The following is a 27571-nucleotide window of genomic DNA, read 5'->3' as shown; positions in this document are numbered from 1 at the left end:
AGACATTACAAATTATCGTCACACCGATAGGGGCTTCTTTTTATATTATCAGCACTAGCTATATTTTTTGTCTCAGTAAACCCATGAAACTCTGAAGCTCAGATATCTCTATTATTTGCACATGTATTATCTTGTTTATTTTATTTTATTTTAGGGGATCTTGACAGCAATTCACTTAAAGTTTGACTCTACCAAACTAGACATTTAGGTGACACCTATTGAAAAGTAACTATTTCTTCTGACGAGAAGTTCACATAACTGATATATCTTATGGCTACTTTTTGGAGAATTCAGTACTTTATATTCTCATTTCTGTTCACCCTTTAATGTGCTTATCATTTACCCTGTGTATATATACCTTATTCCCTGTAGATATTCCTTCACTCCCAGTATCACTGTGTTCTAAGGTTATTTAATCCTTATTTTAACTATACTAATTAAACGTTATATTTTATGTGTTAAAATGTATTAATGAATTGACTCAATTAGGACAGATTATGTTCTTTTGTTCTCTGTATTTAAACTTTCATGAAGGGTCAACCCATCTATTCTGTCCTCAAGATAGTGATTATATACACTAGCAGCTTCCAATAGCTCATTTTTCTGTAAACACCTATTTTTCATCTATACATTGATCTGCAAATCTGCCATATCAATGTATAGATTAAAGTTTATGCTCTTTCAAAAGAGCATAGGTTGCCTTACAGGTACCCTTTAAGACTCATGAGTGTCAGAGTTAACTGATTTTTCTTGAAGTCGTAAATGTGAAAAACTGCATTAAAAAATAAATTATTTTTAAAAATGCAGAAAATAATAGAGAATATAAGAATGCATGATCAACATAAAAATAATGACATTCTGGAGTTCTGTGATTGTAAAAAAAAAATTTGGCAGCATTTTTTTTTTAAGAAAGTAAAAACTAATATCACTTGCTGTGTTTTCATTTTCCTCTTGAATACTTTCGCAAAGGAAAAATTGTTTTTGGACTTATATTTTGTATCCCTAAGGGAAAAGCTTGTTTGCTGATTCATTTACTGTATATACCTGATTATCATTTAAATAGCTATTTCTAGATACGCTCTATACTAAGACTCATGCACTCTTGCGATTTTTCTTTCTTTTTGAAGATTGGAAGTACCGTGTTCTTTAGATGTCGGAAAGGCTACCATATTCAAGGTTCAACTACACGTAATTGTCTTGCTAATTTAACATGGAGTGGAATTCAACCAGAATGCATTCGTAAGTAATAAAATAATATAATATAATATGCATGCTGTTATATTGTGCTTGTTATAGACAGTTTTTACTGTTATCAAAAGCAATGTTTGATTACTAAAGTAGATTAATCAAGGAACAATTTTATAGACGGATTACAATTACAATAAATCACGCAAACTGAAAATATAACCTCATCATGATATTAAAGTAAAAAAAAAAAACCTAAATCATAAACAGACCTCAAAATATATAAGAGTATATTAGCAACCAATTACAATGCCAACCTTTCAAAATAAAATACCCCCAGGACTAATAGCCAATCATCACCACTGATGTTAGACAACTTTGAACAAATAAAGCAGTAACATTGTCTGCATGGTAGGCAAAAGACTTTGGGTACAGGAAGGTACATTTTTTTATTGTCAAACTACTTGAAAATGGTATGATAGAAAAGAAAGGGAAGGCAGACAAATATTCCTTGCATCATGAACGCTACAATGAATTAACATTATAAATAAGTTCTGATATTATTATTAAAGGATCACGCTATGCATCATAACACCTTTTTCATAATAGCAATGGTTATAGTGCATAGAGTATCATGCTCCTCCTTTCTCTTCCCAGAGAGGCCTATAGCTCTAGAAATCATTTTATGTATATTGTGTCTATTCAAGAAAGCTTGATTATTATTATTTTTTTTTATAAAGTGCCAACAAATTCTGTAGTGCTGTACAATGGATGGAGTAACAGACACGCATTTGTAACCAGGCAAGTTGGACACACAGGAACAGTGGCATTGAGAGTCCTGCTCAATGAGCTTACATGCTAGAGGGAGTGGGGGATAGTGACACAAAAGGTAAGGGTAGGGTAAAAAAGTAGGTTGCTAGGATAGTATTCACTGAGTGTTTTTTTGATGACCGTTGCAGGAGAGGAAATAGGGTGCAGGGAGAGAAAGCTATTCACAATTTGATATGCTTTCCTAAAGAATTAAGTTTTCAAAGATTTTTTGAAAGAGTGGAGAATGGGTGAAAGTCTAGCAGAGAGGGGAAGAGCGTTCCATATGGATGGTGATAATGATAATGTTGACTCTTTTTTTAGAACTGTATTGCTATTCCAGTTAGTTGGTATTTTTAGTTCATTAAATCGGAAATCCAAGCAGGATACATAAGAACTATATTTTATCACAGACTATTGCGGAAAAGAAAATGTTGGGTATGAAAACGTGAGTCTTTGTTTTGTTTGGTGTCAATCCACTGTGCTGATTATGAGTAGTTGTACATATTTATAATTGAATGCAGTTGCATTGTCTCCCTGTTCTATGTATTGACTACGCTGTTGATATCAGTGATTTCATTAATTCATTGATACTCCTTACCTGCTAACCCCACTTAACATATTTCACTATGTTTAGTTAAACATGTAGCCAGGGGTGTTGCTAGATTCCAGAAAGATCTAGGGTTTGAGCTGAGATGAAACTCTTGTAGCCCCCCTTGTAACCCCCCTACATTAAGGAGGTTGGATAAGTCATGCCCTGTCACTACTTTTTTCTATTTCATGTCCACTTACACTCATGTCTCTACCCATGAAGAGTGTGCTGTTGATGCTCCGTAGGATCTCAATAAAAGTGTAGCCAGAAACAAGCACATGCTACACAGCCAGATATTTAATGCAATCCTACCATACTACTCAATTAGGAGAGGTTTGGGGCAAAGTACTATTCTGCAGCATCCCCTCAAAGTAGTCACTTGGAGGCACAAACCCTACCCCTTAAGTAGCCTGGTGGAGCTCTATCCAGATGACCTTTCTATTTATAATAGGTATTTGCTTTACAAAACAACTGCCTGCTGTAAAATAAAAAGTAATAAACACTAATATATTCCAGCCCCCTTCATCAACTGTAGAGGTCCAGGGTCCACATCTAGAGCTTCAGCTCCCAACTATCCTACCTGTACATGTAGCAATGATGCAGCTGTTGATTTTACCCTGGATAGCCTCTACTGGCATTTTGCTATACTTAACCTTATCATCTCTATAGTGAAATACTTTTAGACTAGCTATGCATATGGTCTTTGAGCAAAACAAGGTTGAATTTTCCCTGGCTATGCCTATTGAAGACATGATGACCTTAAAATAGTCTTGATCTGCTAAATCAGATTTCTTCTAAAGTTATCCTATAATGCTTTATGTGTGGATTGTGTCATTTTTTTCCATTTTACAAAAAGTGCAGAATAGAAATTGGTATTTTTATAAATTACCCTTGTTACATCGCCCAGGCTGCCAATTTAATAATTTATCAAGCTACTTCCGGGTTGATTTGCTCAGTAGAGCTAAGCACAAGGGGAATGCAATTGCACAGAGCTCCTGCATTTCAAACAATTGTCATTGAGTTGCATTGGGAAGTCTGTAATTGGACAGCCACAGAAAGTCTGGGCTAAGTTAGAAGAAACATCTGCCACTTTTGAAATCTGTTTTTAGATATACCCACAATGAAAAATATATAATTATTAAATGTTTTCGTTGGATGTATATCTAATAAATAGTGATTTAGGTTTTATTTTTTGTAGTTGGGCAGTGAAGTATAACAGGACCAGTTGTCTGATTTACATCAAAGGTTAATTAATAAATATACCAATTTCTATTGAAATCTGACTTTTTTGTAAAATTAAAATTGGGTCACACTCTTCACACATAAAGCACGTAAGCTAATTAAAGTGCTTTAGGTGTTTGGGGTGTTCCTTTAAATTTAGCTAGATATTACTCAAAAAAAAAAAAATCATTGTGATTGCATGATTTCTTGACTCCTGTACTATCCCAGTGAGTTCTGGACTTCAAACAACAACTCCCAAATAGTATGGCTATATTAACAGCTTTATTTGTTCTCTATCCAGCTGTTAGCAAAGTAAGAGTGAGCATCTGTCAATGTCATTATACACTGACCACACTGTGCTCTTTATAGAGATACATGCTTGGCAATTTTGGTCTGCTGTAACCCACTCTGTGATGTAATACGTGATATGAATTTATGTGAAAAATAGAAATTAGAAAAAAAAGAAAAACAAGTAATAAAGAGAACATATGTCCACTTCACCATGTGAAGCAATATGTTTTGCATCTCAAAGTGACACAATATAACGTAATATTAACACATTGCTCAGTCAAGCAAAGTAAATGAATCGTTTTTATAGCAAACATCTTTATAATGTGATTTGTGCTTCTTTGCAAATTTTAACCATGTAGAAAATTGCACCCAAAGCGTAGGTTTCTCCGTAGAGACATTTTATTATTTAAATAATTAAAAGAGTATTTCTAAAAATGTCGAGTGCTTATGTTCATTCCGTTTTCTCACACTGCAATATTTCCTCTTCTTATTGACATTTTTCAATCTAATCTTTAACACTTTTTTCATCATCTACAGCTCATGCATGCAGGCAGCCAGAAACACCTGCTCACACAGACGTGAGAGCGATAGATCTACCTACCTTAGGATATACTTTAATTTACATCTGCCAGCATGGATATTTTCTTGCCGGCGGATCAGAGCACAGAACTTGTAAAAGTGATATGAAATGGACAGGAAAACCACCCATTTGTAAAAGTAAGTTTTCAAATATAGTTTTTAAAATGTTTGTGCTTTTGTATTTCTTTGCAGTTTTTCACATTATTGTAGACAGCCTTTTTAACCATTAACATCTATTACTAGATAATAATATAATAAAAAGCTTTATACATTGAAAGTTAACATTTAAGATAAATGATAACCCAAGGTAAGAATGACACTTGTATAGTCATTAACAATACTTAAAGGAAGCCGAATTAAAAGAATATGTGCTTTATGTAAGATGTGTTCATTATTCTTTTGAAAATACTACTCCTTATATTATTTGTATGTGTGTGTACATTTATTAATAATTATAATGCACATTTTGTTATTTTTGAAATCTCATAGTTTAATATCTTCATTTAAAACATGTCAAGTTAACACATTAAGAGGAAATGTATTGCCATAGAGAAGTGAGAACTGTGAACCTTTTAAATTGTTACCACTTTAGTTCACCTCCTTTAACTAGCTGTTAAAATTAAGTCCACTAGGGCAAGCTACTTGCCAAAGTATCACTATTAGCGTAATTATATATAATCATTTAATGTACTAATGTGATTTGTGCCAACATTAAAATCTGGTGCATGTTTCACTGTTGTTACTTAGAGTTAAAGAGTTTTAGGGAGTTTATAGTCACCTAAATAAATTTAGCTTAATGAAGCAGTTTTATTGTTTAGATCATGCCTCTCAGTTTTCACTGCTCAATTCACTGCCATTTAGGAGTTAAATCACTGTTTCTGTTTATACAGCCATTGCCACACCTCCCCTGGCTAAGATTGACACAGCCTGTTTGAAACAAAATTGGTTTGCCTTTCAATCAGATGTAATTTACATTAAACAATGTTATCTCTTGCTCTGTAAATTGAACTTTAATCACAGACAAGAGGCTCTTGCAGGGTCTAGCAAGAATTAACATAGCAGGGGATAAGAAAATCTAAATTAAACAGAACTTGCAATAAAGGAAGGATAGACATTAGATGACTTTTTACAGGAAGTGTTTATGAAGGCTGCGCAAGTCACATACAGGGAAGTGTGACTATGGTTCATAAACAAAGTGATTTAACTAAATGGCACAGAATTGAGCAGTGAGACTGCAGGGGCATTATCTATACAGCAAAACTGCTTCATTCAGCTAAAGTTGTTTTGGTGACTGAATTATAGTGTCCCTTTAATATCAACAAGCTGGTAAATGCACAGACTGAGATCTTTTATGTAAACATAGAAAATCGCTGGTTCTAGAATGCTTGGAAATATTCATAAATACTAATAATTTTCTATTTTTAGGCAAAGGACTCAGGGAAATTAATGCAACAGCCACAAAAACTCCAGGTTTGTCTTTTTTGATCTTCATTAAGTGTGTCTGTAGTATGTGAAAAATTAAAATATTGCATAGATGTAAATCTTGAGGCCACCTATACACGGTATGTGATACACGATATGTATGGTATTATAGCACTGAGAACAGTGTTCTCACCTGTCAGTAATTTCCAGAAGGTATCGACCCTTTCATGGCTAACAGTAAACTTCATGTTTGGGCACACATATATACAAATAACACATATATTCTCAGGAAGACATACATACAAATTCTCGCACACACATTCTTATACTCACACACATTCTCATGCACACATGCATACACATTCTTACACACACACATTCTCATGCACCCACATATGCACTTTCTTACACATTCACATACATATTCCCACACACATTTCTGCACAATCTCGCTAACACATTTTCATGCACACACATATACATTCTCACACATGCATTATTTCTCACATAAACCAACCCACACACACATAAACACTAACTCTCACACACAGTCACTTAATCATATACATACTGTCTCACACACACACATGAATTAACTTTTTTTTTTAGCAGATCCACCTGGCCTTTCTAAGTTTCCCTCATTCTCTCGGGGGCTTAATTGGATCCTCTCCATAGAGGCTATTGTTGGCTGCTGTGATCTCTGTGCACTACCTCCCTGTGCTATACAGTTTTCCTGTACTCCATGTGCTCCTTGTAGTAATGCATAATCTAGAGTGACATTATATTCTGGCTATGGCACCACTACTTGGTGTGTGGGGGAGCTGTACAAGAAGAGCACACTAAGTACATAGCTCCTTCATCAAGTTCCTGATCCGTATGTATAGGAAGAATGGCTACATGGGTAGCCAGCTGAAAACTCTGCCTAAGTGTGGGGCCTTGTACCTGGCAGCACACTGGGTAAGATGTTGGGCTCCCTCTATGTGTCAGACCCTCAGTCCATGACCAAGTGCTGACTGGTCAGTCCACCCCTGATTATATCATCTGTCACTGCTCAGTACATCACTGATGTCCACATGCCAACCTCAACACAATTCAACATGCCCTTATGAGAAATCTCTTCTCTGAAAGAAAAGACATATGACTATCAATCAGTACATGGAGTAGTGCATTCTTTCTAGTCCATCTTCACTATATCTGGAACCATGTTCTTCTACAGATGCATAGGCAGTTCATTAAATATGTTATGTTAATACAGTTTTCCTACAGGTATACATCCTGACATTTTAGCATTGTGTTTCGCTGATATTGTGAATTCTTCAGGCAAGACCATATCTTTTCCTTCTGTTTTAAGCTTTATGCCTTTTTTTCTTATGATAATATATTGGTATGAAAGATCTGTAATGTTTTACTATATTGTTTTCATCATGTTAATAGTGTGAATTGCTTTTCAATGCCTTCTGTACAAAATGTACAAACGATAATGCTCGTAGAGACAGATAGTAAATATAAAAATTGATACACATTTAGCCAGACAGAGGTAATTCAACACATATGAATTAATAAATCAAAACTTAGATGATCCACTGCAAATTAAAATGGGGCATTAACAATTTCACACACTATTTTAAATTACCGCACAGATTTTTTTTTTCATTTTAAATGTAATTCTCACACAATATTATGTATGATTCTAGTCCTAGATTGCTATAGCCTCAGGTAAAGAGGCTCTCTGTCATTACATGAAGATTCATATTGATTTTATTTTCAGCAAGGTTTATTTGTTTTGTTTTGTTTTGTTTTGTTTACTGGGCTTAAAGCAGTATTAATTGATTCAATATATACTCCCTAACTTGTCTTCAAATATGTTCTCACAACTAGCAAGTTCATTTAATTCTTTGCAGACTATATTTGATATGATGTTACTATAAATACCAGCATTTGCCTTCTGCTGAATTTGTCATAACTTCAATTTTATTTTGTTTTCAGTTCCCTCAGATGTGTTTTTCATCAATTCTGTATGGAAAGGATTTTATGAGCATCTTGGGAGGCAACATTCAGCAACCTTAACAGTAGACTGGTTCAATAACACAAATAGCAAAGTAAATGGAACATTATTGGATGCTCACAACAGTGAGCTAAAGTTATCAGGTAAGTTTCAACACAAGAAGGGAGAGATGGAAAGGAAGGTTTTGGAATGGCTATTGTGGTGTTGATATTTAAATAATTTGTCCACAAGCAGGAGCCTTTTTAGATTATTGTTCTTTCAACATGTGAACATACGTGTCATATAGACTCTTAATCCTGAAGGCAACATTTCATTCCTAAATGGATCTTATAGTTTTCACTGGGTAAACATTGATATATATAAAGTCCATGAGTGCAATATTACACTATGTATTAATTTCTTTATTGCACCTTAGGAGTTTACAAGAAAGAAGAAGCCCATTTACTCCTGAAGGTTTTTCAAGTTAAAGGACCATCAGATGTTTTTGTAAAAAAGATTGAAAAAGAATCATTTGCATTAGATGGTTATGTAAGTATCTATGTAAGGTGACATTTTCAGGTAATGCATTTGTGTAACAAATGATTCTGCATCTCCTTGTAAAATACTGTATATGTATAAACAAGGAAAATCTTAAAGCTAAATTAAAATCTTTGAAGTTTGGAGTAATTTTGATCACAAGAAATATAATTATGTGTAGAATATTGGCTATAGAGATGGTGAAGACATGCATGGAAGTGTTATTAGAGAAGGTAAAATGGTTCTAAATCCGGATCTAATGAGAAGAATAGTATTTACAGTAAAATTAATTACAACGTCTTTGTAAATCCTAGGAGAATTTAATGGGATAGTCTACACGCTAAGTGATAAGTTGCAACAGTTTTGCAATTAAATTGCACATAATCAAGGAGAACAGCTACCTTAAAGAAAAACCTCAAACGGAGTTATAATGTATTTCACTCAACTCAGAATATGAATCTTAACTGAAAAATATGGGAATAATAGCAAAACCAATACAATTTAATTTTAGTGTGTGATAAAAAGGACACTATTCAGTGCCAGATATTAAATCTGAGAACAGTACCTAGTGCCAAGTTGAATTTAAATAGACACGCACTTCTAAATTTGAGGATTTTATATCAAAAGCTGATTATCATACTACTGAATTTCCAAACAAACAAATAAATAAAGAAATACACGAGTCAACTTGCTGCATAATATGTTAATGGGCATACTATTAAAAAGGAAAATGTGATTAAAAAGAAAATCTTAATTGATTTCCCTAAGAATCCCTAAGATGCAGGCAAAGGCTAAAATCAGCCTCTGTGTGATGGAACAAGGATCTGCAAGACACTAATCTCTTCACACAGCATTTATACCCAATCCACAGCTTGGAAATAAGATTCCAGTTGTATTAACACATTGTATATTAAGGGCTAGTGGCAAATATACACCATGTAGTAAGACCAGTGGAGCACTGAGTCCTTAGTGCAGTTATTGTAATTCTCTTGGAATTGATGAGTAATTTGGCATATTTGTGCCAAGCAACTGGACATCTCACCATCACTGTATTTAAGATGGTAAAAGTTTAAATATTAAGGTGATTGGATATTTTCCCTTTGGCCCATTCTTGAATATGTCAACCACAAAAAGAATGTATAACTTCATTTTGTTAGGACATCTTGAACTCTAGTTAATTTGTATTCATTGCTCACCTAATGGAAAAATTCATATTTTATTTTGTTTATTGTATTTTATTGTATATACATATTTTTATGTATATACAATAAACCCATAAATAGATTAACTAAACCAGGCTTTCATGCTTAACCTACATGCCTACCCACTACATAATAAAATGAGCGGTTAGGTAGATGCCAGACATATTTTAATTGGCCCTTCTTTTCCAACCACACTATTTAACCCATCACAATCTGTACATTGTAAAAGATTAACATAGAGCCAATCAAGGTTATTCTGAGGGACCCATGCACTATTTTTTTAAAAAAATATTCATGGACTAGGCAAACTAGGTCAAAAATTAAGAAAAAAATAATGTTCAGGGCATATTTCAAAGATAACTCAGTTCTTGACAAAGTCAATTATATTTAAATATTTCTTCAATTCAGATAACTTTAGACATATTACATTTCATACATATTGAAGGCTCTGAATTACCAACAATTTTGCTGAATTTACAGGAACAATTGTGTCCTTTAGTACATTAACCGCCATGTCAACAATTCACTAAAGTCAACTCAATTACAAGGACACATATTACAAGTAAATGGTACTGTCTAGCCAATTAAAGACATGTTGGACTTAAAAATCATCCAAAATTGCTGCTGCTGTTGCAGAACATTCGCTATTCAAAAAAGCTCAATCTTACAAAAACACTTCGGAAGTCAAATATAAAGCTTTGCCTTAAACAAAAACATTAATAACATATATTTACATACTATACTGTATTGTTTTCTTTGGTCAGATCTGCCATCCTGCAAAATACCGTACTGAACTTTCAGAAGAAATAAAACCGCATGTGGTCAAAAATGTTATTACTGGAGCATGTAGTAAAATGTTGTCAGGTAGAATTCAAATGATAAGATTTTTTTTAGTGACAACATGCTGTGTATTAGTGTTAGTCAGGAATCAGTAAATGTGCGCAATACAATTATGAATTTGATAGATAGATGTGTTTTGCTTTGTTTGAGTTGTTCACTCCTTGTTATATAGTGAGGCATTAAACTAATTCTCTTTTCCAGCATAAATCTGTATTTGTAGTTTTTTCAAGAAGAAAAACTTGAGACAAGGTGAAACTACATGAGATTGCAAAAATAAATAAATATATATATATATATATATATATATATATATATATATATTTATATATATATATAAAAGTATAGAGAAATCCAAAGAGGTAGCAGCACTCACGGTCCAGATAAAAAAATCCAAATTTTATTAAAGCATATTTAAAATTATCGATGTTTCAGTCCACTACATATATTTATTGGATCATACAAATATATATATGACCCAAAAATCCAGATATTGTTTACACTATTTAACAATGTATGAATTTTGCTAACCAGGCTCTAAATAAGCCTGAATTTGGAACAGATTTCAGCTGGACCAAATGCTGCCAAATAGCTAAAATTTAGAACTGGATTGTTAAAATTTAGACCTGAACACCTCAGATCCTGGTCATGATTTTAAAGATCTAAACTATTTGCCCACTGGAAGTGTTGGCAGTCTTCAGTCATATAGTTATAAAAAAAAAAAAAAATCTCAGTAGCAAAATGGTTAATAATTTGGCAACTGATTAACTATTGCTAGCTAGTCTCCACGTTACAAAAAACAAATTACCCATCCTTATGCCCCTACCTGCCATATGAGCCCCTCAAGAAACATAATTAGATTTCAATCTAGAAAAGGCCTTTCCAAAAGCCTTTCCAATGCTTTACTTTTTTAGAGAATTCTCCAATTGGTTGGCTTGTAAGCAGTGGGGCCCCGGTGCATACATACATACATACAAACACACATACATACACACAGAGATATATACATACACAGAGACACATACATACAGACAGACACATACACACAAACACATATACATACAGAGACACATACACACACAAGACACACATACATACATATAAAGACACATACAGACAGACAGACATACACATACATACAGACATACAGACACATACAGAGACACACACACACACATACAGACACATACACACACACAGATACACATACCTACAGAGACACACACACAGACACATACAGACAGACAGACATACAAACACATACACACATACATACAAACAAAAACACACATATACAAAATGTTTAAGTGACCCTCCTGTTTCCTGCCTTTTAGGTGCAGGAGGGTGACTTTCCTTGGGTCCAGTGGTGGCTCAGGCTGGTGGGAGTCAGAGTTTCCACTCTGAATCCCTCTGTTTCCTCCCGCGCAGGCTCTCTCTCAAAACTGGGAGGAGTAATGGGCAGTCACTTCCTCCCAGCTGTGATGCCAGCACAGGGGACCCGGTCGCGCTGTTAAAGTGCAGCAGCACTGACTGGGGCCACCTGGAAATTCATCTCTATCGCGTGGCCCTAACAGCATCGGCCCGCCGGTTTGCTACGCGGGCTGGGGCCGCAACACATGGTGGTGGGCACCCGGTCGCAGGGGTCCGCAGGGTGGCCGGGCCCCCTTGATTGAAGGGCCCGGTCACAGCTGCGACCCCTGCGACTCCTGCGACCGCGGTATGTACACCACTGCTTGTAAGCCAACCAATCAGAGCACACCGACAATCAAGCCTCACTACTCATGAGATGTACACATCCCCATTATTTCACTTAAAGACCCCCACCTGATACCCACAGGTGGGGCATTTTCCCAGCCCAATCCTAACAGAATGGGGCTTTTCTAGTGTGCCACTAGTTTATAGTTACAGTGAGCAGTTACTGGATGCTCACTGTTTAGTAGATATGCCCTCAACCCCCGCATTGACAGGTGGGGGCATGATAGTTGCTACAAACCTCCCCTATATTGACCCATATCGGCTTATCCTTTATTTATTTATTTATTTTTATTTATTTTTTTATGTGGTGGCTTGCTAGCAAGTGCTGGCCAGCCACCACATGATTAACCTTTGCTTCTCTGAGTATTTTTAATTAGCACTACCAAAGCAAACAGTACTTCAAATTATTGTTCACTTGTAAAAATAATAATTTCCGAATATGCTCTCTGCTCTCTCTCTCTCTCCCAATGTTTGTATAAATTCTGAACCCTATACTTTTGCTAATTGGGGGACATCATATACTTGCATTGCTTTTAATAGACCCCTTATCCAGAAAAAGCAATGCATTGAAAAATTCATCATAAAAGTGATATTTCAGGCAGTCCCTTTCATGCCTACATCATTAAATATATCTATTAAAAATATCATGTATTGTAATATTGGTGTATATAGGAAATCACATTTTACTCTAATATTAAGATAAGTTTAGTTTTATGCTATTTTCCCAAACAATTTTAAAATATTTATGTTACTTGTCTGCTTCTTTAATACAGGTATCATCTGGAAGAGAAAAGGGTGTTTTTAATTACCAAGGAGATGTACAGTATAAGGATTTTGGCAAATTTATATTTCAGAGACAAAGTAAGAATATTTGTTGTATTGTGCTATTTATATAAACACATTTCTTATGCTCAAAAACAATAGGTATTGTTTTTATATACATTATTCTAGTCATATTGTATTAACATAGCAAATCATTTTATAATATAAATTCTGATATCCAGAACTTGTATAAGCCAGAAGCAGAGGATTCTTGTGTGTCGGAATGGTAGCTATAACAAGGTTCATTTTATTTTATGAGGAAAAGTTCGAATTGATTTTACAGAGAATATATTGTTTATGGTTCAGTATTTTACTGTGCATTTGCTTTACACAAAATATTGAAGTCTAATTTAGCATGCTTTGTAGCAAACTGTCAGTATGTCTAAAATCATGTCATCATACATCCCTTTGCAGCTGACAGGTTAATTTTCATCTATACACATCATATATACACATACATATAAGATATTGACTTGAATTCCTGCCTTCTTTGTAATTATATTGAGTAGTTCCATGACTTACAGTTTTATATTGATGGATAGATAATTTGAGTTTCTAACACTGGGTTTATTTAAATATAAGAGCTTTTAAATTTTAAAGAATCAAACCATGTACACTTATTGCAAATTACACACAAGAGAAATAAACTTTTTTCTTTCTTGGAACAACAGTCTGCTTTATCAAACAAGTCGAATATTTGCTTACTCTCCAATTCCCTGGCACAACAGTACAGGTTAAGGGGATACAGTTTTACTCATTCAGCTGAGCTCCTGGATCCCCTTAATTAATGCAACCATGGTAACCTTTCTATCCCTGATGTCAAGCCTTGGAACAAGAGAGCTGTCTATTTGGTAGTACACATCACTTTCCTGCTCTCTGTTTTTGCATGGTGTTGTATATCTCAGGTACATGTACCATTTACCAAGTTGAGATGGAGCTTGATGAAAATCCATGCTATCTATTGAACAGTTCTCTTGATCTTCTAATAAACACCAGGGACATTCAGTGCTAGCTATCTCTCTCCTCACATCCCCTACTGATAACTTAGATCAGCAGCAGAAGAAGAGGGGGGTAACTTACTTAGTGAACGTAAAGATATGCGAGAGTTTGAATTGCTTTGAATGTTTGTTAGTGTGACTAGGGCGTGATTGTTTATAGGTATGAGTGGGAGTCTATTAAATAGGTGTTTGAGCAAGGCAAAATATTAAATTGTATAAAGCAAAGTGGAGCACACCCTTCAAATTATTTTCAGTATGGACAATTCACATCAAATTCACAAAGAGAACGAGTTTATTAAATTGACTGTGGGCAAGTTTTTTTTTAACCATATTCAGTGGCCAGCCGTTTTAATATTTAATACTTACTCTTCCCTTTCTGAGCTTCCCTGTTACTCCTAGCTATCTTTTGATCATTTCATAAATCTATCCATCCATACATCCATGTTTTAAAATCTATCATCTATTTTTTTTTCAGTTTAATAGCCAGTGTAAATAGCCAGTGTAAGTGAATTCATTTACACTTAGAAAAGCACTTTTAAGATCTTTGATACTTACTCTAAAAGCTCCCAGGTTGGCTTCCAAGCGTAGCTTAACTCAGCCAGTGGATCTATAGTATTTTCCAAGTGTAAATGCTTCAAATGCATGACACAAGGGAAATAGCAGGTGTAAGCCTGCCAATTATAGCTGCCAATAGCAACCAATATTGCTGTTTGTATTAAAAAAAATAGTGGGAAAAATAACATGGCAAGCTGTGTGATCTTGGCATGTCCTAAGACAGACCTGATTGGCTCTTTCACACTGAGATGGTCAGATCTCTCCATGCAAAATAGTTTTTTAAAAAAGGTTCAGAGTTTAGTAAATAAACCCTGTGGAGTCCATCAGAGATGTTTGAGAAAGCACAAACACGTGTATCTGGTTTTCCTTAATATTATTTCTTTAGATAATGGAAAATGCTGTTTCTTTAAACCTTTACACTTATGAGTCATACACAGTAATTATGGTTGGCAACATTTTCTGTAGCAGTCAATATAGGATAAATTCTTATGTGAGACAATTGTTAACTACATGCAGTAGAATAATAGATTGTCTGTAAGTTACAGCATATTTACATCCATTCAACAGTATATTATCAAATTTCAAGAAGTGGAGCGATGTTTAGGTGAAAAACCCCATACCTCATGCACAGAGAAAAATCAAATCGCAATAATACTTATACTCCCAATGGATGGCAATCACAAAATCAGGGTCGTATAGTACATGTAAAAGAAAATTGAGAAATAGCAATAAAAGTGCAGATCTGTATGGAATTTCTGCTGCACTTACAATAAATATGATGTAGTCAAATTCAATATGCTAGCTAATAGGCTAGTGATAACAATAAAAATGTATTTAAACCCAAAGGTTAAAAACAATGCAGTAGAAATATAGTTAAAATATGGTAAAGCAAGAAATGCAAACAGGCTGCCGCTTATAAGATTGAATGGTGAGTATGACGGTACTTGTACCCGTTACTCACAACCATGCTCAATCACAATGGGGGTTACCCATGTGGATCTGTAGTCTCGGCGACTTCCATCTGGTGGAGTTGTAATATTAGCTGTGTGGATGCCGTTCATATTTCCCAGGAGTACAAGTATTATTGCTATTTGATTTTTTTCTGTGCATGAGGTATGGGGTTTTTCACCTAAACATCGCTCCACTTCTTAAAATTTGATATGTTCTGAGATGTGGTGAAGGGTGTCCATCGAAGTATGTAGCTGAATTATTATCATAGTTTTTCATTTGATTATTGTTCTTATAAGATAGACACTAGGTTCCTTTTTCCCCATTTAAGGCCCAGTTGTTATTTAGCGCTCCGATATATCTCAATTCCTTACATTCAAAAGTATAGTTAAATTGACTAAAACAGTGTTATAGAAAAAGAGTAAAAGCAAGATTAGGACCATCCTCAAGCCTGTTGGAGATGCTAGAAAGTGGTATCTTCAACTCTCCATATTTGAAAGGAAAGATTGACAAAATGTCCTTTTGTAGGTGATATCATGAAGCCTGATCAAACATACTCCACCTCAAACCCTTTAAACTATCTTTAGGGCTACACAGTGGCAGAATTAATGTAGAGAAGGCCCTGGTGCCAGGAATTTGTTTAGGCCCTCCTCTAGTGCAAGTTTACTTAAAAGGTAGATCTCCATCTGTCGAAAAACTCCCACAATGGTAGACTGGGAATCTACCATTTGCCCATCCTTGCAGAGTTGTTTTTGTAAACAGTGTTTGTGTCTTTGAAAGTAAGCATGCTTTTATGTGCAATGTCTGTGTGTGCATGTAAGGGTGCATTTGTAAGTACTGTTACGATTGAAATGCAGTGTAGTACGTATTTGTAATGTTTGCATTTGAATGCAGGGTGTGTTTGTATCTAGTGTTTTTAAATGCAGGTGTACTTTTGTGTGCAGTGTTGGTGTTTGAATGAAAGGCTGTTTGTATTTAGTTTTGTTATTTTAAAACAGGGGTATGTTTGTATGTCATGTTGGCTTTTAAATGAGAGTTTACACTTGTGTATAGTATTAGTGTTTGAATGAAGGAAAGTTTTAATGTATAATTTTGGTGTTTGACTGCAGTGGTGTGTTTGTATGAAGTGTTAGCATTTAATTGCACACATTAAATGTACACATATACACATTCACTGCCACATACACACATAGTTACACAGATGCACATTGACGCACAGAGATACATACATTGACACATACACACCATTCAGATTCACGTATATACACACACTGACACATGTACAGAGGCAACTCTCTAATTAGTCAATTTAGGGCCTAAATCGCCTTAGGACAGACTGTGTCGGGTCTTCAGTCAGTGACCGAGTTTGGATTCCAATATTGTTGAATGGGTAAGGCAGTGGCTGAGTGACAGGCAACAGAGGGTTGTAGTCAATGGAGTATATGCAAAGCATGAGCTTGTCACCAATGGGGTACCTCATGGATATGTACTTGGACTCATTCTCTTTAATATTTTTATTAGTGATATTGCAGAAGGTCTTTATGGTAAGGTATGTCTTTTTGCTGAAGATATGTAACAGGGTCAAAAAATGGTCAGCGTTGTGGCAACTGACATTTAATGTGGATATGTACAAAATAATGCATCTTGGATGTAAAAACCCAAGGGCAGAGTATAAAATAGAGTCCTAACCTCAACATCTGAGGAAAGGGATTTAGCGGTGATTATTTCTAATGACTTAAAGGTAGGCAGACAATATAATAGAGCAACAGGACATGCTAGCAGAATTCTTGGTTGTATAGGGAGAGGTATTAGCAGTAGAAAGAAGGAAGTACTCATGCCACTGTACAGAACACTGGTGAGACCTCACTTGGAGTATTGTACGCAGTGCTGGAGACCGTATCTCTGAAGGATACTTTAGAGAGAGTTCTGAGAGGTGCTACTAAACTGGTTCATGGATTGCAGGATAAAACTTACAAGGAATTTTAAAGGAACTTAATATGTATAGCTTGGAGGAAAGACGAGATGGGGGGATATGATAGAAACATTTAAATACATAAAGGGAATCAACACTGTAAAGGAGGAGACTATATTTAAAAGAAGAAACACTTCCACAACAAGAGGATGTAGTCATAAATTAGAGGGGCAAAGGTTTAAAAATAATATTAAGAACTATTATTTTACTGAGAGGGTAGTGGATGCATGGAATAGCCTTCCAGCTGAAGTGGTAGAGGATAACACAGTAAAGGAGTTTAAGCATGCGTGGGATAGGCATAAGGCTATCCATACTATAAGATAAGACCAGGGACTAATGAAAGTATTTAGAAAATTGGGCAGACTAGATGGGCCGAATGGTTCTTATCTGCCATCACATTCTATGTTTCTATGTTTCTCCCACACACTATCAACCTCATCCACACACCACACCCCCTTCCATCACAGTATAATCCTCTCCCACACAGTATTACCCCCTTAAACCTACAGTCACCCCTCCCTCACAGAATTACCCCATCCCTCACATCCTCCCACACATCCTCCCACACTCCATCACTCACAGTATTAACCCCTCCATCACATCACTTAAATCACTCACAGTATCATCCCCCGCCTTCACAGTATCATCCCCTCTCTCACAGTATCAACCCCCTCCCTTGCAGTATTACATCTCCACACACCCACTCCCTTTTTACCCCTCCCTCACACCATTACCCCCTCCCACACAGTATGAACCCGCTCTCACACAGTATAACCCCCTTCCCTCACAGTATCACCCCCTTCCCATACAGTATTAACTCACTCATACACATAAACACCATCCCACACACAAAGAGTCACCCCCTGACACACAGTATCACCCCTCCTTCACAGTATTACCTCATCAGACACATCCTTCCTCACACCATCACCCCCTCACAGTATTACCCTCCTCCCTCACAGTATTACCTAATACTGTCACACTCTGCCACACTCACCCTGTCACATTAACCCCCCTTAATCCCCTTCTCCAACCATGCCACCTTCACCCCAGCCCTGTGATACTCACACCCAACTATACCACACTTACCGTGTCACATTAACCCCTCCAATCCTGTCACACTCATCGATCGTCCCCTACAAAGCCACAGTTGCCCTGACACACTTACCTCCACTCACCCTGTCACACTTCCTCATCAAACCATGTCATACTTGCCCCTCCCTCTTTCTCTCTCTCAGCCCACCGACACTGTCCCATTTACCACCTTCAGTCTGTCACACTCTTCCTGACACTGGTACCCCATTTACTCACCTTGTTACAGTCACCAACTGAAGACATTCATCATACACACACAGTCATGAAACATAGCTTTGCCATAAACACCATACACAAAGGCTACAGGTAGATCCCCATACATACAACACAATTCAAGCAGCTACCCCATTCACATACGGACCCAGACAAAAATGCACACATGCTCACAGAGACATACATCCTCACGCACAAGGGTACTTTCTGTCATACACACACTCTCAGGCACATACACATGTAGACAGTGCAAGACACACTCAGAAATACACACAGCCAGATACACATTGTGACTTTATTTGTCTGTGTCTGTATTTGTCAATCCCTCTCTGTGCATCAGTGTGTATATGTGTGCATGTATTGGTGTGTTTACATAGTTACATAGTTACATAGCTGAAAAGAGACTTGCGTCCATCAAGTTCAGCTTTTCTCACATATGTTGTTGCTGTTGATCCAAAAGAAGGCAAAAAACCTAGTCTGAAGTGCTTCCAATTTTGCCACAAACTAGGAAAAAATTCCTTCTTGACCCCAAAATAGCAGTCAGATGTCTCCTTGGATCAAGCACCTGTTACCCCACTAATTAGAAATAATATCCCTGTATGTTGTTTTTTGGAAGTATTTATCCAATTGCAGTTTAAACATCTGTAGTGACTCTGACAAAACCACCTCTTCAGAGAGAGAATTCCATACCCTTATTGCTCTTACTGTATAAAAACCTTTTCTTTGCCTTAGATGAAATCTCCTTTCTTCCAGCCTAAATGTGTGACCTTGTGTCCTATGTATAGCCCTGTTTATGAATAGATTTCCAGATAAAGGTTTGTACTAGCCCAGAATATATTTGTATAAAGTTATCATATCCCCTCTCAGGCGCCGTTTTTCGAAACTAAACAGATTTCATTTTTTTAACCTTTCTTCATAACTAAAATGCTCCATTCCTTTTATCAATTTTGTAGCTCGTCTCTGGATTTTTTCTAGTGCCATGATATCTTTCTTTAGCATATTCAAGGTGTGGTCTTACCAGCGATTTATAAAGAGGCAAAATTATATTTTCATCCCGAGAATGCCCCTATTTATACATGACAAAACCTTTAGCAACTGCAGATTGACATTGCATATTGCTGCCTAATTTGTTGTCTATAACAATTCCCAAATCCTTCTCGTGTGTGGTTATCCCTAATTCACTACCATTTAGTGTGTAAGTTGCTTGTGCATTTTTAACCTCGAAGTGCATAACTTTGCATTTATCTCCGTTAAATTTAATCCATTTTGGTGCCCAGTTCCCCAATCTATCCAAATCCCTCTGCAGCAAAGCAATATCCTGCTCACATTTTATTACTTTACAAAGTTTTGTGTCATCTGCAAACACTGATATATGGCTTTCAATGCCTATTTCAAGATAATTTATAAATATGTTAAATAGAAGTGGTCCCAAAACAGAACCCTGAGGGACACCACTTACCACTTTTGTCCAGCCTGAAAATTTACCATTAATTACAACTCGTTGTACTCTATCCTTAAGCCAATGTTCTACCCAAGAACAAGAATATTCATCTAGACCAATTTCTTTTAGTTTGAAGACTAACCTATTGTGAGGAACCGTATCAAATGCCTTGGCAAAATCCAAGTAGATCACATCCACTGCAACACCCCGATCTATACTTCTACTTACTTCTTCATAGAATGCAATTAGGTTAGTTTGACATGACCTATGTTTCATAAAACCATGCTGATTATTGCTAATAACAAAGTTCTTCCCAATGAATTCCTGAATATTATCCCTTAATAGCCCTTCAAATATTTTCCCAGTTACAGAAGTTAAGCTCACAGGTCTATAATTTCCAGGCAAGGATTTTGAACCCTTTTTAAATATAGGAACAACATCTGCCTTCCTCCAATACTCCGGTACAACACCTGAAACAAAAGAATCTTGACAAATTAAATACAGAGGGTGTCTGTGGTTGCAATTTGAGGGTGGTATGGTATGGGCAATGCAAAGGTAAAGTGGCAACATATATAATATACATACAAATACAATACAAGGGGCAACACATTACATTATATAGGATAATATATATGTGAAAAGATTATAGAATATGTGGGAAAATGTCTGTAGCATTGTTTTTTTTATCTGTACCGTTATTTGGTAAATTATTTATTTTTTTACATTTTCATTTTTGTTTTCAATAACTCCTTCACACCAGTACTTATGTATAATCGACTGCCAGGCTATGCATCCATACTCCACAATTGTCCATAAATGATTAGCATAATTGCAAATTGAATGTATTTATTGCAAATTAATTTTGTTTGCAAATTATGCCACAACTCCAGGCAGAGAGCTCACAATGCAGGGGCCCAGGAAGCTGCAACAAGCTTCTGAACAATGTATGCAGAGACTAACTCTCTGTATCCATCGCTGCAAGCCTGCTTTTCAATATACCAACTGCTCCGTATACACACACAAAATGCAACCCCTATTTTTTCACTTTGGGTATTAGTGGGGCCTCATGTTTGAGTTTTGCCTCATACAGTCTAGAGCCGCCTCCGCATTTGCACACACACTTTACTGTTATCTCTTTCCTCTTTTATGCAACCATTAAACCAAAACAGCCAATAAAAACAATTCCCACTGGGGTATAAAAAACGACTTGAAAAGGCCACAGATCTATTGTCTGCAGCCTTTGCAAACCCTCCCATTCTTCCCCAGCTTAGACTTTTTTTTGCTGTCCAACCACAGACTTCCCAGTGCAATTCTTTAGGAAGTCTTTACAAGGCAGTTGCTCCAGTAAGCTAAGCAAACAGAAAGTAACAGGACCTGTTGTTTTATTGACAGCTGGGGAGTGTAGCAATATAAATTTATAGCAGTGACAATTTCTAGTGAAAATGAAAATGAAAAAAAAAATGATCACACACTCTTCCTACATAAAGCATGAAGAGTGGTTTAGATGTCTGTAGTGTCCTTTTAATAGATCTTAAAAAGCAATTTCTAACTGAGGTAACTAGAGCATTTATTGAAGAATATTTAGCCTAGCTAATCCAATATTGAAAAATACAACCACTGGAGCATATTATTGAATTGAAGTACTTATAGTAACTGCCATCTTTAGAATTATTTCTCCCAGGAGAGATATTAGCCAATAATTTTAGTCAACAATGATATAAGTACAGTCTTTATTTAGAGTAAAGTGCATTGATTTTCTGTCAAGCTGAACTTGTTTTTACATAGTGTCAATGTCAAATGACAAGCTATACATTATGTTTGATTTGAGTAGAAACCAGCATAAATCATTTAAAGGTAACCAGCATAATGATCATAAATCTTCAACATAAATTGTAGCTATTTGTAATTTGTTTCATGGTTGGCCACATGACCTAAATTTGCCCATTCAGGTATAATTCAGCAAAAGGTTTGCCAGGATGCAAGTACTGTAAGCGTACAATGTTGGAACATGTCAAAGGGAAATAAAACATTGTACACTACCACAGGCAAATGTACTCTGTCTTGCAAAAATAAATGGTGTACACTGCACACTGACACATATAAAGATACATAGACATACTGGGACATGCACAGATGCACACAATGACACATACAAACACACATACATGTAATTCATTTTTATGTTTAACGACCCTGTTGCTAACATTTTATGTGTAGCAGGGTGGTTTGCCTGATGTCCTGCTGCTAATTGGGGCTGATGGGATTTTGGGGCTGGCTGGACCAGTTTTCTATCCGGATGATGCAAATTTATCTGTCCCCCACTGATTTCTCACCACCCTTCTTGTCTCTGACTACCTCTCTGCTATTTACAACTGGATGACTGCTCATTTCCTTAAACTGAACTTGGTCTTCCCTCCCTCAAGTGTTGCCACTCCCTTGTCTGTATCTCTCCAAGTCAATGGTGCTACCATCCGCTTTACCTCTGAGGCTCGCTGCCTAGGGGTTGTCTTTGACTCCGACCACTCCTTCTACCCTCATGTCCAATCAATCGCCAAATCCTGCCACTTTCATCTCAAAAAATGGTGTTTGTCCGTGCCGCTGTCCTATCTCTCTTTGACTACTGTAATCTGCTTCCCAGTGGTCTTACATGTTCCCAACTTTCCCCGTTACAGTCTATAATGAATTCCATGGCGAGGCTCATCTTCCTGTCCTCCTGCACCCCCCACACCTTCCCCCTTTGTCAGTCCCTACATTGGCTTCCTGTAAGATATAGGACTCAATTTAAGATCCTGATACTTGCTTACAAATCTTTACACAATGCCGCTCCGACCTACTTGGCCTCACTAATACACAAATATGTCCCATCTAGGCCCCTATGCTCTGACAGAGATCTACATCTAACCTCTGTTCGTACTCCTACACCTGATGTCCACCTTAAAGACTACTCTAGGGCATGACAGGAAACATGACAGGAAACAAAAAACAAAAGTCACATATTCAAAAATCTGATAAATGTTATAAATTGAAACACAATTCTCATAGATGTGAAAGTGTGACACAGTGACACTTGGCTAAATCTCTCCCAAATATTTTCTGCTGTAATGAAAGTTAATCGATATGTCTTGTATTTTACAGATTCTCAAAATGTTAACGATTCTTCCAATAACTACTATGGCACAAACAGCAGTTCTGTAGCTGCTGCAATCTTGGTTCCTTTTTTTGCCCTAATTCTATCAGGGTTTGCCTTTTACCTTTATAAACACAGGTAAATATTATATGTTATAGTATATAGTACTTGCATATAAGTTATAGCTCAATGTTACTTCATTTGAAATCTGAATGTTTACTTTTTTATTTCAATAATAATGCGAACTTTGCAAATCTTATCAATCCATTTCTATGCATTTTCCTTACATGAAAATATATGTTTGATGTTGATGAACTCTAAATTGAGAAACAAAAAATGTCTTTCTATTTCTCTTATAACTTTATGATGAATATGTAACCTATAAATGATAATATGAACCATGTTAAAGGGACACTATAAACACCAAAACAACTTTAACACAATTAAGTGATTTGGTATATAGATAATGCCTATCAGTCGTTGTTCAATGTTTTACAATTTAGAAGATCTGTAATTTTGTTTATGAAGCCATAGCCACACCTCCTCTGGCAGGGACTAACACAGCTTTGTTACAAACTTGCCAAAAAAATAAGTCAACGTCTTTTAGCTTACCTTTCTGCATATTGTGTTTCAAATAAAAAAAATTCTCCTGCTCTAATAATAACAAACTTCTAGAGCCTGCAAAAGTATGCTGTGTTAAAAGTTGAAGTAACAAAGCTGAAGCTAAGTTCTAGAGTCAACACACTCTACTGTAAGATCTGACTGATAATGAAACAATTTTCCATAAAGGCTTGTGTGAGTCATAGCCAAAGGAGGCATGGCTTGGGCTAAAGAAATGTGTTTTTTTTACCTCCTATATCACAAAGAATTGAGAAGAACGACTGCAGGAATATGATCTATATACTGAAATGATTTTGTTATGCTAAAGATGTTATGGTACTTGTTGTATCTCTGTAACAAAGTGATCAAACATGAATTATTTGGTCTTCATAGCATGGGGTAGTATGATTACAGGATCTTCACTAAGTGACCCATTTGAATGAAACACAAAGAAGAGCAACTGCTCTTTTTGCTATCACATATACTGTATCAATGCTGACATCTCATGTTGTTACATTGTGTAATAAGATATGTGCAAGACCACAAAATAAATTGGTATACAGACTTATGTGACAAATATGCACATATCTCATTTTCCAATAAATTGAATGACCAATATTGTTTGCCAGATTACTATTGGGAAGTTTCCCTGAAGCCGTATAGAAATCTATGTACTTTTAATGGGGCAATAAATAATCAAACTGTTAAATGTATGCAATCCAGTCTGTTCCCTCAGTTTTACTTATGTGCAGCATACCTTGAGAACCATCTTTTTCTATTGCCTTTTGTTGTTGTGGTGATGGATCCTTTGTGCATATGGCATTAAACATTTTAAATGTTAGCAGAACTCTGGAGATCTGTATGGTTTCAATATTTTATTCAGCTCTGGATCACCATGGTACATAACAAAAGAAAATGTAAAAAAAAAATGAGCAGATTACAGGCAGGCAGAGTAGTGAATGAAACTCCAGCAGCAATGAGATTGATAAATGAATATTGTATAAGATTCATTCTTAAAGGTACAGAGAGATCTGATGGAAGTTTATTAAAGTGACAGTGACACAAGTCGTGATTCAGACAGTAAGTGATATTAGTATATACATTGGTCGGGGGGATAATTTCCATTACTTTTCACGACATTTAAAACATATATATTGTGATATTTAAAAAGAAAAGGATGTAGGGTGTAGCTATACTAAGTACTTAGTATAACAATAACATACTTTTTATCTTGTGTGCAGTTTTCCGATATTTGTGTGATGCATAATCTATTATTTTAGAAAATGTGTTTCTTCATCTTTCTTCCACTGCTATGCACTGAATGAATTTATAATATATATTTTAATATAACAATGCTGTTCTTTTTCACAGAGCACGACCCAAAGTACAATACAATGGATATGCTGGTCATGAAAACAGCAACGGACAAGCGTCATTCGAAAACCCTATGTACGATACAAACTTAAAACCCACAGAAGCAAAAGCTGTTAGATTTGACACAACCCTAAACACAGTCTGTACAGTTGTATAGCCTTTGGTGCCCAATAAGACTGATTCATAGCCATACCTCTATTGGACAAACAGAAACCCCATTGGTGCCCTAAACCAATATCTACTATTCTTGCTTTGCTGCTGAAATCTTTATCACTATCTAACAGCAAACAATACATGCATCTAAAACCATGGGTTCAAATGAATTAAGTCTTCTGAAGATAAAATGAAGAATGTCCCTTCATTTAAACTGGGACTAAAATGCCTGGCTGAAACTGCTTACCACTAGGAGCACTTCAGGAAGACTGCCAAGTCACGCCACTACGACATTTTTATGCCTCATACGATATGAATTGTATGTGGTTGGATGCCTTTCATTGCAATATTTTGGGCACTTGGATAAATCCTCTGGGTACTGTGATAAATGATAGCACCACAGTATGTATTTTTTATACATCCAATGAACATGAATGTTCAGAAGAAATAAAAAACTGGCGTTTGAAGGCGAGGACAACCATACTTGTGGTTGCTTACACATTAAAATGCTTTACCATGAAATTGATGAAACTCTGTGACAACTAAAGCAAGCAGATATTTCAGACACTATTTGTGCACTGGGTGGTTTGCTAATTTACTCATTCAGCTGATGTTGCAAAATATTACTGCACAATTTTTTTGCACTAGTGTGTTTGGAATGACTGAGTACCATACCATCAAAATACAGGGTTTAGAAAACAATGTGTAATGTTCAAATAATGTCCATTTTCATGTTCCATACATTCCAAGACATATTAGATTTAAATAGAGATTCTAACAATTCACAATCTTTTGACATAAAGAAAATGGCTTGGTTAATTTCTTGCTTACAATACCATGTTCACCAAGTAACACCTGACACTCCATTCAGATGCAGCAGTACGTTTTGTACAATATATATTTTATGTCTTATTTTCTTAAAAAGAACAAAAAAAAAAAAAAAGAAAAACAGGGTTGACGGTCATTACAATTTGTATCATACAATGAAACAGCTGGTGTTTGACAAACTGTGAATAGTAATTTATTTTTAAATAATAACAAGTCTTTTGGTTCAAACTCACAAAACAATGTTCCTTTTTGCAATTTTTTTTCCTATTATTTATTTTTTGCTATTGCCCAGTAAATGTTGTTGCAGCATATTGAGACATATTTATAATATATATATATATATATATATATATATATATATATATATATATATATATATATATATATATATATATATAGTTAATACAATGTTAAACAAAAATCTGCACACCAGTCAAGCCATAAGACTTTTTCATACAGAAATCACAAACTTGCAATGATATTACTACCCAAAAGATTCTGGGAGGGTGGGCATATGCACATTTGTTTAACAAAGAATCACGTTTTTGCCTCATTCCATTTTAAACATGGTCTGTGTTTGCTGTATACAACAGCTTTAAAACACAACTTAGGAAAAGATGCAAAGCTAGTGAACCACTCATATACATACATACATACATACATACATCCAAAAATTTACACTTTTGACTAGTTGTAAAATTAGTTTTTTTTATATACCTTATGCACTTATGGCTAAATCCTGCACAATTTCCAAAATACTTAAAATTTTGTTTGTAACTGATATATCTTGCATAAATGCAAACGGTATAACATAGGAATCAGAAATACATATATTTCTGGTAGCATCCCAGTGTATTCAAATCTATGGTCATTAATCATTCTGTACTCACATTTTAAATTGTCATAAAATTACAAAGCAAAATTTAAAGTTCCCAAATATGTTTTGCTTGGTGACCTTTTCTTTATCAAGTATACAAGCTTGTTTCAACAAATCCACATTGTTTTTTTTATCACATTAAAATGTATTGAAGCA

At 35.6% G+C, this 27571-nt stretch overlaps 1 protein-coding gene across 1 annotated transcript in view; it reads left to right on the top strand.

Moving 5' to 3' along the window:
• Window positions 1-26564, top strand: part of CSMD1 (CUB and Sushi multiple domains 1) — a 1854468-nt gene extending 1827904 nt beyond the window's left edge. The window contains exons 63-70 of the mRNA XM_063441118.1: window positions 1128-1239; window positions 4634-4813; window positions 6101-6145; window positions 8084-8245; window positions 8518-8630; window positions 13186-13273; window positions 23592-23721; window positions 25555-26564. Coding sequence (XP_063297188.1) covers window positions 1128-1239; window positions 4634-4813; window positions 6101-6145; window positions 8084-8245; window positions 8518-8630; window positions 13186-13273; window positions 23592-23721; window positions 25555-25714 — 990 coding nt within the window. The 3' untranslated portion in view covers window positions 25715-26564. The remainder of the gene's footprint in view (window positions 1-1127; window positions 1240-4633; window positions 4814-6100; window positions 6146-8083; window positions 8246-8517; window positions 8631-13185; window positions 13274-23591; window positions 23722-25554) is intronic.
• Window positions 26565-27571: the final 1007 nt, after the last annotated feature.

This window comes from Pelobates fuscus, chromosome 2 (assembly GCF_036172605.1).
Source record: "Pelobates fuscus isolate aPelFus1 chromosome 2, aPelFus1.pri, whole genome shotgun sequence".
Classification (NCBI taxonomy): Eukaryota; Metazoa; Chordata; class Amphibia; order Anura; family Pelobatidae; genus Pelobates; species Pelobates fuscus.
This window is presented reverse-complemented; position numbering and strand designations above follow the sequence as displayed.